This window comes from Orycteropus afer, unplaced genomic scaffold, assembly GCF_000298275.1.
Source record: "Orycteropus afer afer isolate SDZICR_OR568_19922 unplaced genomic scaffold, OryAfe1.0 scaffold00007, whole genome shotgun sequence".
NCBI lineage: Eukaryota > Metazoa > Chordata > Mammalia > Tubulidentata > Orycteropodidae > Orycteropus > Orycteropus afer.
Genome location: NW_006921594.1, coordinates 19,241,149 through 19,254,745, shown reverse-complemented (window position 1 = coordinate 19,254,745; position 13,597 = coordinate 19,241,149). Strand labels below are relative to the sequence as shown.

Genomic DNA, 13,597 nt, shown 5'->3' with positions numbered 1-13,597 from the left:
TACATTTCCTTGATTAGCAAAGGGGAACATTTTTACTTATATTTATTAGTCAAGTGAGTTGCCAGTTTCCACCCTTTGTCCATTTTTCTATTGAGTCATTTGTCTTTTCCTTATTCATCTGTAGAGTTCTTTATGTGTTCTGTACAGTAATTCTTTGATAGCTGTTGTAAATATCTTCTTCCAGTCTGTGGCTTGTCTTTTAACAATGCTTATGGTTTAATTTGTAGCCTAAATTTTTAAATTTTAAGATAATCAAGTTTACCAATCCCAGCATCATTTGGCAGTTTGTATCTTGTATAGAAAATTCTTCTCTATCCTAAAGTAACAAAGATTTTCTCTTATGTTTCCTTCTAAAATGTTTTAAAATTTTGCTTTTTTCATTGATGAATTTATTATCTGGAATAAACTGAAGCTCTGGTGGTGTAGTGGTTGAAAACATTTGGCTGCTAACAGAAAGGTCAGTGGTTCAGGAGAAAATTAAGGCAGTCTACTTCTGCAAAGATTTCATCTTAGAAACCCTATGGGGCAGTTCTAGTCTGTCCTAAAAGGCTGCTATGAGTTGGAACCAACCTGATGGCTGTGAGTGGTATGGTGGGTGGACAGTCATTCGAGCCATAGCTATTACTAAACAGCCCATCCTCTTCCCACTGATCTGTAATGCCACTTTTGTCATATACTAGGGATCTATACTGAGCTTTCTATTTTGTTCCACTGACCTATTTGTTTATCCTTATACCATACTATCCCAACTACCATACCTTTAAAATAATGTCTTATTACCAACAGGAACAGCTCCTAATGTTGTTGTACTTTAAAATTGTATTTGCTATTCTTGACATTTTGCTCCTCATTGTAAACATGTTGTTATGATTCTGATAGAAAAAGTAGTGATAATGGGCACCTCTATCTTGTTCTTCCTTTAAAAGAAATGCTTCTAAAATTTCACTATTAAATACATTAGGTTTTCAGAAGGTTCTGTGATAGCTACCTTTTATCAGATTAAGGAAGTTCACTTTTATCTCTAGTTTCTAGGAGTTTCGTTGTCTTCCTGACAGGATTTGATGAGGTAGATGAGAAAGAGAGAAGAATGTGAGGAAGTAAGGACTTAAAGTGACCACCAGGTCTCTGGATTGGTGAGTGGGTGGACAGAGGTGCCATTCACCAAGATTTTGAATGCACCAGGAAAAAGAGATTTAGGGCAGAAGATACAGAGTTCAGTTAAATGTGAGGTACTGCTGGGATATTCAAATAAAGATATCCTATAGACCTGTGTTGTCCAATATAGTAGCCACTATTCACATGTGGCAACGGAGCCCTTGAAATGTGGCTAGTGTAAAATGAGATGTGCTGTAAGCACGTTCACTCCAGATTTCAAAGACTTATTATTTTAAAAAAAAGAAAGTAAAATATTTCATTCATATTTTCATGTTAGTTACATGATGTGATAATATTTTGACTACACTTTATTAGATAAAATATGCTAAAATTAATTTCACTTGTTTACATTTTTAATGTGGCTACCAGAAAATTTAAAATTGCCTGTATTACTCTGGTAGCATAGTGGCTAAGGCACTTGACTGCTAACCAGAAGGCTGGTGGTTCAAATCCACCAGCCACTCCTCGGAAGGAAGGTTGGGCAATCCTACTTCCGTAGTGATACTGCCTCAGAAACCCAAGGAGGGGTCGCTATGAGTCGGGGCCGACTCGACGGCATATAACAACAACAACAACATATTACTCTCATTATATTTGTATGGGGTGGTATCAGTACTGGTGGTAGGAGGGAAATCTGATATACATGAGATGTGTATTTGTGAGTCACAATCCTATAGGTGCTATTTCAGGCCCCAGGTGTAGATGAATCTGACTATGAAGTGTGTTGAGTGAGAAAGCCGCTAATGCATCTAAATACAATTTAATTTACACAACTCCATTCACCAAGAACTTCTCAGGAACATGTTAGCAAGGAGAGAGATATAAATTGTAATACAGACATTCTATGTCTAATGAAGTCAGACCACAGCTCACATAAAAAGGAAAATTACAGGAATACTGTTTTAACTGAATGCAAGCCTTTTCTTGGCTTCTGTAAAATTTGTGTATATATATATATACATATATATATATATATATATATATATTCAAAGGAGCTTGAACATAATCCGACACTGTAAACCAACCTGCTGAAAAGGATCATCTCTATATTCTTTTTTCACACAGGGATTAATCTGAGGATTTTCCACATCTGTCTCACTGGTACAAGATGAACGGCATTCTGCACAATGTAACAAATCTTCCCATAATACATCTTCTGTTTCAGATTCTGGCCTTGTACTCTCAGAATCCTGTCTGGAACTTGAACAGCGAGAGCTGCAACTAGTACCCGATTTAGGGGCATCCTGAAATTAAGATATTCTTTGACATTAATACAATTTATGTACCCTTTCCAATGCAAAGGCTTCTATCAGAACCATATATTGTTACTATTTGCTAAAACAACAAATTTACTGTTAAAGGACTGTGAAATAGATAGAAACACATTAAAAACAAAATAAAATAATAAAAAAAAAACAACCCATATTATTAGGCTTGAAGGAGTAAAAAAATGTCCTCACATCAAAACTTACTTAACATCTCAGCTGAAATGTTACTTGTTATGCAAAGGTTGTGCCTGTCAATTTTTTTTTTTTATGAATTCAGAATTCTGAGAGGCAGAGAAGAGCCTAAGTTGACATGGGCTACCCAGTGAATATTAACCAACTTTGACTGACGTATTTATTGGAGTTATTTTCTTACTCTAGTCTTTTTCAGTAGCAACTTCATCTTTCTACTCTGTTTGTTTCCAAATAGAAGTTCAATAAATTTACATAAAATGAGCATACAGTCAAAACCAGGCAGATAACTGCCATTTTATGTTTCTGAGATAATCTATGGAATCAAAGTAAAAAAAAACTAAAAGGTGTAAGTTAAATAATTTATAATTAATTGATTTTTCCTAGGGATGTTTAATGTATAAACTAGAGACTTTACAGCTAACTTTTTTTTTTTTTAATTTGATTGGATAAATTAACTCCAAAGAACTTACACTAAGTGAAAATGGTAACAGCCATACTCACAGTCAAGCATGCTCGATTTTTTGGAGTTTTAGCGGTCCTCTTGTCAGGAAAATCTGTGATTTCTACCTTTGAAATGTTTTGTGTTTATCCCTTTCTTTTTCCCATACTATCAGAGTTCAGACTTTATCAACCATACCTTGATTGCTCTAAGAGCCTTCTAATTGGCACCTACTTGAAAGGCCTTACCCCTCTTTCCAGATTAACCTACTTAAAGTGCACTTGTTTTCTCATTCTTCTAACCACAATCTGTGGCTTCCCACTGCTCCTGGATAAAGTTTGAAATTCTTCACCCAGCATGCTCATCTTCCCACAAGTGTTACTTTTTGACCTTGTCTTCCATTTGTCCACACTTCCTTCTCTTCCAGTGATACCAGGTTACTCCTCAGTCCTTAAACACAGCTTGGTCTTTTCCACTTTAGCCTTTGATTACATTCCAATTTCTTATTATTAACCTGTTCTTCATTAAAGCCTACTCAATAAAGTGTCAGGAAAATACCATCCCCACCCATTACTAGCTGGATACCTTGTTTCTGAGCTTCAATTTCTTCATTTACCAGTAGAGAATAAAACTGCCCACCTTAAAGAGGCGCTGAAAATGCGCTACTTGCAGCTTTAATAATATCTGACTCAAAGTAGAGGTTCAAGAAATACAGTGCTTTTTATGATTACTTTGTGATTACTTTGTCCCTGAACTAAGTTATTATTATGTATATTCACTTGATAATATATTAAGGTGCTCTGGTGGCATTGTGCCTAAGGCATTTGACACTAACCAGAAGGCTGGCAGTTCAAATCCACCAGCCGCTCCGCAGAAGGAAGACTGGACAATCTACTTCCGTAAAGATTTACTGCCTCAGAAACCCAAAGGGGGTTACTATAAGTCAGAATCGACTCATTGGCAGTGAGTTTGGGTGTTTTTGCTTTTGTTTTTTGGCGGAGTAGTGGGTAAGACATTTGGCTGATCACCAGAAGGTCAGTGGTTCAAACCTAATGGTGCCCCACAGAAGAAAATGAGGAAATCTACTTCTGTAAAGATATGCAGCCTTGGAAACCCAATAGGGGTCGCTATAAGTTGAAATCAACTCAATGGCAGTGGGTTTGACATTATGCATTGTTTCCAGCATGTATGTTAGACGTCTATGTTATTTAATTGTTCATGTATTTCATATTGTCAAACAGATCCTAAGCCTTAAACATACTAACTAAACACTAAGTCTACAAAGGACGGAAACCAAACACTTACTTTTTTGCCATCTTCACCAAAGGTAACGAAATATTCTGAATGAATGAGGTACATTATTGATGACTATTTTGTTGGTGTTAGAATGGGTACCATGAATATTTATTTAGTTTGTTGACAGAGTGTTTTGTTGTTGTTATATGCTATCAAGTCATCTCCAACTCATAGTGACCCCTCCTTGGGTTTCTGAGGCAGTATTACTACGGAAGTAGATTGCCCAGTCTTCCTTCTGAGGAGTGGCTGGTGGGTTTGAACCTCCAGCCTTCTAGGTAGCAGTCAAGTGCCTTAGGCACTACGCCACCAAGCTAGGAGAATTGTTCACTTAGGGGTAAAAGATAATTAAAAAAAAAATTTATAAGTGCTGAAATGAAAAATTACTAAGACACAAAAAGAGAAAAAAATAAATACAGAAAGGAAAAAAGGGCAAAAGAGTCTGCTTTGCTTTATAAAAAAGCACTCCAAAAATATTTCACACTCACTAAGTCTCAGAATACTTGAAGCATAAGCAATTTTCATTATATAGCAAGACACAGAAGTTGTTAAATATTCAGTAACTGCTAATTTAAAAATCTTGAAAGCTAACTTAGCTATCACTAATTTCTGATGCAGATTTAATAATCAAGAATAAGTAACATGATTAAAAGCCTGATGACTATTTAGCTGAAATGAATGAGTGATTTCAGGGCTAAGAAATATTTTTGTTAAGTGTATTTTTGTCAAATGCTGATTATTAAGGGGGTTCTTTTACAAATGTGAAATACAAAGATTTTTGCCTATAATTCAAATAGAATTTTACCTGCAATATTCAGATGATTAATGGCCACTTTGAATTTTACCACAAATTGCTGAATGAAATTTAAAAACATGAAATTTTAGAATTAATGATGAGTTCTAGTTAACCACATTTAACTCAGTTTGCTCTGCCCATTTTAAATCTTTAGGCTGAAAGCTAAAACCAAACACATAACCAAATTAAGAGGAGACAGATTCTTCATTTGAAGGGAATAAGCATCATAAGGGAGCTCTGGTAGCTTAGTGCCTAAGGCACTTGACTGCTAACCAGAGGGCTGGAGGTTCAAACCCACCAGCCACTCCTTGGAAGGAATATGGGGCAATCTACTTCTGTAGTGATACTGCCTCGGAAACCCAAGGAGGGGTCGCTATGAGTAGCGTCTGATTCGACGGTACATAACAACAACAACAAGCATTATAAATGCTTTGTGCTAGGCAATGTGCACATAATTTTATTTAATCCTTATAATCAGATGAGGCTGGTCTTAACGTTTACAGATACAGAGACTGAAACTCAGATCAGTTAAATAATTTTTCTAAATCCACTTAGGAGCTCTGGTGGCATAGTGCCTAGGGCATTTGCCTGCTAACCAGAAGGCTGGCGGTTCAAACCTACCAGCCACTTCTCAAAGGAAGGCAATCTACTTCTACAGAGATACTGCCTTGTAAACCCAAGGAGGGGTCGCTATGAGTCAGATGTGACTCAATGGCAGTGCATTTAAATTCACTTAAACAGTGCAACTTTAAACTCAGGGTTTTATCATGCCTCCCATTAAATGCCACCTTCAGCAGATTAAAATGCTGGTTCACAGTAGAGAACAAAAACTGAAAAATGTCTGGGGAGTTAAACAAGGATAGAACAGGAAACAGGACAAATGCTTAAAAGAGCTGTCAGATCTTCAGGACATTTCCCCTCCATCTTCAGATAATCAAGTAACTCCCTCCCCATTTTCCCAACAGGGCACAGGAAGAAGAGAACCAGATACAGGCAGTCCTCAGGTTACGAAAGATATCTGTTCCTAACTGTGTCTTGAAGAATCTGTAGGTGAGTCAGACCAGGTGCATATGGTTCTTATTTAGCCTTGAATAATAATAATAAAATCAAACAAAAGGCTAGAAATCTTTTCAAGGATTTAAAAGCTACAAGTGCAGCAAGTAAGATGACTGTGATGATGAATTTGTTGCCAGTAGGAGTATGTTCAAGCATTTCAAAGTGACAGCAAATTTAGATAAGGGCAAATACGAGTTATCTGTATAAGTAGGACATTCGTAACCCAGGGGCTGATAGTAGAAGGGAAAAATGGGGATTAAATAAGTCTATATATTGAATGGCAAGACCACCATCTCAGATCCCTTGGTCCCAAAAGCTATGGCAGCTTGGTATAATATCTACCGTTTTCATCCTACCAGAAGACTGGAAGATTCTTACTGAAAACGTGAAATGGGAAGTTTACAACAAACAGCTGTTTGCTGCCTGGTCATCCTACAATGAAGCCCAGCAGTCCCACCGAGGCACAGTTTTCTACTGCTTCACTCCTAAGATGAAGTATCACCTGTCATCTGAAGAGCACAGCAGTTCACACTGTAAAGATGCAAAAGAGCACTACCCATCTTTTGTATTAATTTTATTTATTCAAAGGAGGGTTTTGTTTTTGTTTTTGCTTTTCTTTTAAATGCTATCTGAAGCTGACTTAAGAGGGTCAAATATTTTTAGAACTGAATGCAGCTTTTAAACATCTTCTAGTTACAGATGAAGAATTCAAAGACCAGATTTTATTTTTATGTAATCTTTTAAATTACTGAAAGGATTTAAAACAACCAAGGCCTGTTACCTAATTATCAGCCTTTTGTAGTTTGAAAACTGGAAGAATTTAAGCAATATATTTACTTAAATGTTAAGATAGTATTCTGCCCTTCAAGAATCTCAATAGTTCAAATTATAGCTGTAAATCAAGAAGAGCAAAGATCATAGAGTGAAAAAACTAGCTCTGAAGACAATTTATCTATAGGACAGTAGTAAAACAGTCCTCTCGCTCCTTTCTAGCACCAACTAACTTCTAACTGTACAGAGAGTAGGACTGTGAATTTCATAGTCTTAGCCTGGGAGCTCTGGTAGCATAGTGGCTAAGGCACTTGACTGCTAACCAGAAGGCTGGCGGTTCAAACCCACCAGCCACTCCTCGGAAGGAAGATGGGGCAATCTACTTCCGTAGTGATACTGCCTCGGAAACCCAAGGAGGGGTCGCTATGAGTCTCATCTGACTCGATGGCACATAACAACAACAACAAGAAGCCATCTGACTTAAGAACAGGGAACAGGTTATCAGATGATTTGGGTGAAGAAGCAACGTGAAGACAGGTTGGTATTTGTGTCTAATGGCAGTCACTGAGAGGAGAAACACAACCACAGTCACCAGAAAGATTAACCAGAGATACTATCAGAGAAGAGTGCATTTAAAGAACAACTCTTTGACTCTTAACAGCCTGAAGTCACAGTCACACTCTAGCACAACAGAAGAGGTGATTTTTCACAAGAATACCTCTAAATCATCAAGGAAAAAAATAATCATGTTGTTCAAAAAGAATGGAAAGTAATGCCTATCAAAAAGTTACAAAAGAATAATTTGCCTTGAAGCCAGGCAATGAAAAGTTCTGTCCTTAGAATAAAGAGTGAAAGTATTTTTCTATTTTAATAGTTTTAAGATATGTGATAGAGTTGGAAACGAGTTTAGGGAAGAATAAAAATCAAGACAGAAAAATAGAAGCAAAAAAGGAAACAAAATTCAACTTAACTAGTGACAGGAGTATAAAGGAAGTCACTTAGAATAACGAGTTTGCTCTACTCAAGAAGTTATAAATTTTCAAATTGTGGAATAAACTAACAAGAGTTCAACACATTGTCTCTCCAGGATGGTTGTCTTTAAAAGTAAACAGCAAACTTAATGTATGAGTTTTCAGAGTTACGTACAAAATTGAGTGCAAATGTGTAACTATTTGTCAATGTGTGCAGTGCATGAACCTGAAGCTGCTACTCTATAAACCAGATCATATCACAATAAGAAATACTGATAATGATGGGAAATATTTGATATTTCAACAATATTTAATTGTTGAAAGAAGTTGCAAATTAGTAACATGAGATATATATGCATGTGTATCTGTAAGGCCAAACTGTATACCTCATTAAGATAATGTTTCTTATAATGGTGCGACTTTCTATTCCGAAGAATGCTTTCAGAAGGCCTGTCCACACGACGGCGTAATGGGTATCCTGTTTCAGGACCTTCTTCGCTGGAGACTTCATCAGAGACATTTGTTATTGTCCTTTGGGTATCCTAAATTGGGAATACAGGAAAAGAAGCATATGTAATTTCTGACAGAACTTGTAGCTTTAAAACTGTAAAATCTAAAATCTTATGTATATGTGTATATATGTATATATATATATATATATATACATATATATCATACAAGCCTTACTTCAAAATACTTTCAAATGCCTCAAAGTAACTTATTTAGTACTATCTGATTTTCTGAAAAAAAGTCACTGATTATACTGTTACTTTTGTTTTAAATAGGATAAAGCTATTCAACTACCTTTTGTCAAAAATTTTTCTATAACATTTTGTTTCATAAAAGGGGTTTAAACAGCCTACAAAATTAAGAAATGTAAAATAGAATAACAGAAGAACAGAGGCCATTTCAAAAAAGCTGAGATAATAGAAGTTGACAGAGCATTGTGATAAACTAACTATAATGTTTTCTCAATTAGAAGATGCCATCAATTATAATATCCACCACTGATTTAATAATGACTTAAGGGGCAGGGCGAAGTAAATGACAGGACTATGTATGTGCGCATATCTGATAGACATTTTGTACATATCTCTCTGTAAGGGACATCCAGATTTCAGAAATTCTAAATTGAGAGACTCCAGAATGTAAGTTTTATTGGTATCTTCACGTTTCCCTCATATATCACTTAGTAAGTGATACATACCTTATGTGTTTGAAACATGTTTGAAAACTCAGTTTACAAGCTTAACAAAAGACATATTAAGTGGTGACAGTGATGTGAAGCTCACATTATCAGAGAGGTAAATGCTTGAAACACCTAAAATCAGAGTATGGGACTAGATAGATAGATGGCAGTTAAGGCTGTGTGCCAACCTGACTGGGCTGTGGGTTTGAGTGGCTGGGCAGCTGGATGCAGTTATTCCCCATAATGAGACTGGAAGTAGTGGAATCAACTCCACGGTGGAATCTGCTGTGAACAGCTAAATAGATGCCTTCAGAGTGTGGCCTGCTTCCAGTATATATTGGGAAGCTTTGAGGAAGGTCTCTAGCTTTTTGGCACATTTGGACTTTGAATTTGGCTGAGTCTTGATCTGTATTTCCTGGACCTGGACTAGTGCCCTGCCGTGCTGCCTACTGATCTTGCTATTGTGCCATTTTACCTGCTGACCTTGGGTTCGTCAGCCTCAGCAGCCAGCAGCTTTCTGAGCGAGGAGACACATCTAGTTCCAGTGAACCTGGAGTAAGAGGCAGAGCTAAAGCCCAAGGTCGAGGGCCTTTCACCCAGCCCCTATAGCCAGCTCTCTGAATTTGGACCTCTGCTTTCCTAAACTGTAAGAGGATAAATTCCTGTTTGTTAAGCCATCCACTTGTGGTCTATCTGTTACAGCAGCACTAGAGAACCAAGACCGTCTATGTCTCATGGCGGCCCCCACTGATCTACAGCGAGCAGCACTGAAAACGTACGTATCGTCCTGTCATCACACATACTTAAGTTCAGAAAATGAGACCACCTTCTCTTTACTGATTTTCCTCAACACAAACGTTTATTCTCACATTCCCAAATGTAAAAAAGGCAACATTTTTTAATTTGACCATATTTTTCGGTTTTAACTGTTTCTTAAATAAATTGTTTAATCAGAAAAATTCAGCAAAAGAAAACAAATTACTATATCCTTAACAAATGTCTTTAAGAAGAATTGTCTTCAGATTAAAAAACGAAGCAAAATAGATGTGCTGATATCAAAGATGTAAGAAAAACAAGATAATATTTCCTAATAGAGTATATGAATGAAAAACCAGGTTCCTAGTGTAGCTTCTCAAGTATTTTTGATGGTCCACTTAATGCAAATTCTTACATTATGTGTGGAAATGGGGAAAGAAAAGGTAAGGTTTTACAAATACCACCTACAAATTATAAAGTACTTTAACATTTTGAAAAACTGAATGATGAAGTAATTCAGAAGGAGCCAGGTTACACTGGCAATCAAGTTTAATCACAATATTTTCTGCTTCCTCGGTATGATTTATAAAGAATAAATAAATAAACTTTATAAAGTTTTTTTCTGGGGAAAAAAACACAATTGAAGGGCAGCTACTTTATGTAAATCATGTCACATTAGCTCATGCAAACTCACACAGTTTTTAAAAAGCACTTACTTTGCTGGGAATGTTCCTAGGTGTTCCTGTGTTCCAGGTTGTCTCTTCTGATTGAATGACCTCACACTGAGGTTCATGGCTCTGTACTCCATCTTCACTGCTTTTAACAGTCTTTTTCCCATCAAGGGATACATAGCCATTGTCAGTCTCAGTTGATTTATCAATTGAATTTTTCACTTTCTTTGATCTAAAAATGAAAACACGCAAAAACAAGTCATAGGCACTCAGCTTACCTTGCATGGGTTACCAACAGGAATAATGATCCATCACTAATTCAATTAGGTAGTTATTTCTCAGAATTTCAATGGCTACCTGTTTTTACAAAAAAGTATTTAGAAATAAAATATCTATCAGATAAAATAAACATATATTAATGTTCTTATTTCATAGGTTTTTAAGTCTTACAAGTAGCAATTCTAAGAGACATGCCCTAACGTACTGAAAGAACCTGGTCTTTGAGCAAATTCTAGGATTAAAATTTTGTTCATCTTATTATTTGTTAATAATATATTTTGAAGTGGTATTTTAGAAAACTGTCTTAGTAATTATTAGGTTAAGTAGCAATTAGTGGTTTGGGCTAGTTTCAATGCTCTAGCTTGCCCAGATAGTTTACCATTAGTATCTATGAACATGTATCTGACAAATTCATTTTAATATACAGTGGAGACACAGGATCTTTTGTTATATAAAAATACATGAAAAAAAGAAAAAGCTGACATAGGATTCTAAAGAACGGAAGAAGTTAAAATGAAGGACACAAAGAAGTAACCTATTCCACCCACTGAAATGCTATCTGAAATACTACCTGGAAAAAAACATTAGTAATCATGTAGCTATAAATACCTAAAAGTCTAGAGTTGAGGATATTCATTTATAAAAATCAGATTTTTCTCACTTTACAAAATCTAACATGAGAAATGATAAATAAGACATGTCTTGATTAATAGGCAAATATCTGAGTACTCCTCTTCAGAGACTACGGTGGGTGAAAGAATAGCTACCTAAAGAAATGGTTAGTAGAAATACAATGTAAATATAACAAAATTAAAATGTGCTCAATGCAGATAAAGTCTATCATAAAACATTATTAAAAAGCAACTTATTTAAGTATATTTAAATAATTCCCTTTGAACTCTCCTCAGAGCATTAATTTTACAAGAAAGTACAAATAAAACTAGTATACCCACTCCTCACTTATCACCTATTTCATTACCCGACATTTCACATTTACAACCATAGTAAAAAAAAAAAATCTACTACCTAGCTATTTTATGCATTAACAACATACGTCTGGCAACAAACACTGAGGTAAAAGTAACGCTAGCTGCGATGGTTAAAGTTGTGTATCAACTTGACTGGGCCATGATTCTCAGTAGTTTCGCAGTTATGCAATGCAATTTGGCAAGTTAAGTAATGATGACATTGGCAGCTATGTAATGATGTAGTTAGCCATCCTTCATTTTCTAATCTGATGTGGTCATCCTCCATTTTCACATAAACCAATTTTCTCGTAATAACCTGGTCTATGGCACTTAACAATGTCAGTAAATGAGGAGTGATATATACTGCTTTCATGTAGTATATGTAAAAGTAAACCTTACTCAACATCTATGCTAGATATGGAGTATTTTTAATGCATAGGAAAACATTATCTTTAAGACTACAGTTAAATCTGTCTTTTAGAAATGGACAACACGTTGGAACACACCTATTTTTCTAAATGCTCTTTTTGGAAACAGGAATTTGAAGCACAAAGAGGTCTAAGAAACTTTTTTAAGGTGACACAGAGGCACAGAACTAACTATGAAATTATATGCTCACACTACCTCCAAATCCCCACTCTGGGAAATTTCCTGTTAGGATTTCTTTGTAACACACTCATCAGAGCCTAGAAAGTTTCCATCTTGTGCCAAGAGGCTTTTCTCCTTCCTGACCTCATCCTGCAAAGTTTCTAAGTGGAACAAACCAACCATCCTTCCCACATGTGCTATAGGGCTCTGAAGTTTTATTATTATTATTCACTCAGAACACATCTCCACGGACTTCCAAGACTCAGGATGCCAGTCTTATGATCTGGTTCTTTCTATATAATACTCAGAGCAGTGGAAGACCAAGAGAGCAAGGAGCTGTAGAACAGAGATCACTTACACCAGAGGAAAAAAAAGAGGAAAGTAGATTCTAGTAGAGAGAAAGGGCAAAAATAAAAACTAAAAAGTCCAGAGGATACTTGTGATCATCTCTGCCTGAGAAAGAAAGTGACAGAAGCATTAGTTATTAATTGTTCCCTATTCTTTTAACATTGTATGACATGTAGGTATGGAAAAAGACCAAGGGAAGTTAATATACTTGATATACTGAAAATGTCAGAAACTCAAAGACAGAGAAGAGGGAGTGGGCTGGAGAGGTATTTAGGAAAGCACAGGGAAGGGATATGAGAATAAATTAGGCTTCACTGGGAAGAGAAGGTACAAAAGGGATGAATGAGGTGAATGAAGAAGTGGTAGAATCATTTATCTGACAGATAATGCAAGAACCAAACAAAAGCAAACTCACTGTCATCAAATCAGTTCCAACTCATGGTAACCCCCACTGGTGCACTAAGGCAGTAACTCTTTATAGAAGTCGACTGCCCTGTCTCTATTCCACAGTGCCTGGTGGACTTGAACTGCCAACCCTCATGGTTAGCAGTCAGACGTCTTAGGCACTGTACCATCAGAGCTTCCGATAACGCAAGAAGAGGAATTAATTTGGGAAGAAAGATGGAGCTGTTGGACCTGAAGTGCCCAGGGAGCATCCTGAGAAAGATCAGTGTTGTTGTTGTTGTTAAGTGCCGTCGAGTTGTTTCCAACTCATAGCGACCCCATGCACAGCAGAACGAAACACTGCCCGATCCTGCGCCAGCCCCACAATCCCTGATATACTTGAGCCCATCATCGCAGCCACCGTATCAATCCATCTCGTTGAAGGCCTCCCCCTCTTTCGTCAACCCTCCACC

General features: G+C 36.5%; 1 protein-coding gene across 1 annotated transcript in view; it reads right to left on the bottom strand.

Moving 5' to 3' along the window:
* The window catches only part of PHTF2 (putative homeodomain transcription factor 2), a 115,368-nt gene that overhangs the window by 33,222 nt on the left and 68,549 nt on the right, over positions 1-13,597 (bottom strand). Inside the window, exons 8-10 of the mRNA XM_007944747.2 lie at positions 10,603-10,789; positions 8,328-8,483; positions 2,181-2,399 (exon numbers count right to left, since the gene is read on the bottom strand). Coding sequence (XP_007942938.1) covers positions 2,181-2,399; positions 8,328-8,483; positions 10,603-10,789 — 562 coding nt within the window. The remainder of the gene's footprint in view (positions 1-2,180; positions 2,400-8,327; positions 8,484-10,602; positions 10,790-13,597) is intronic.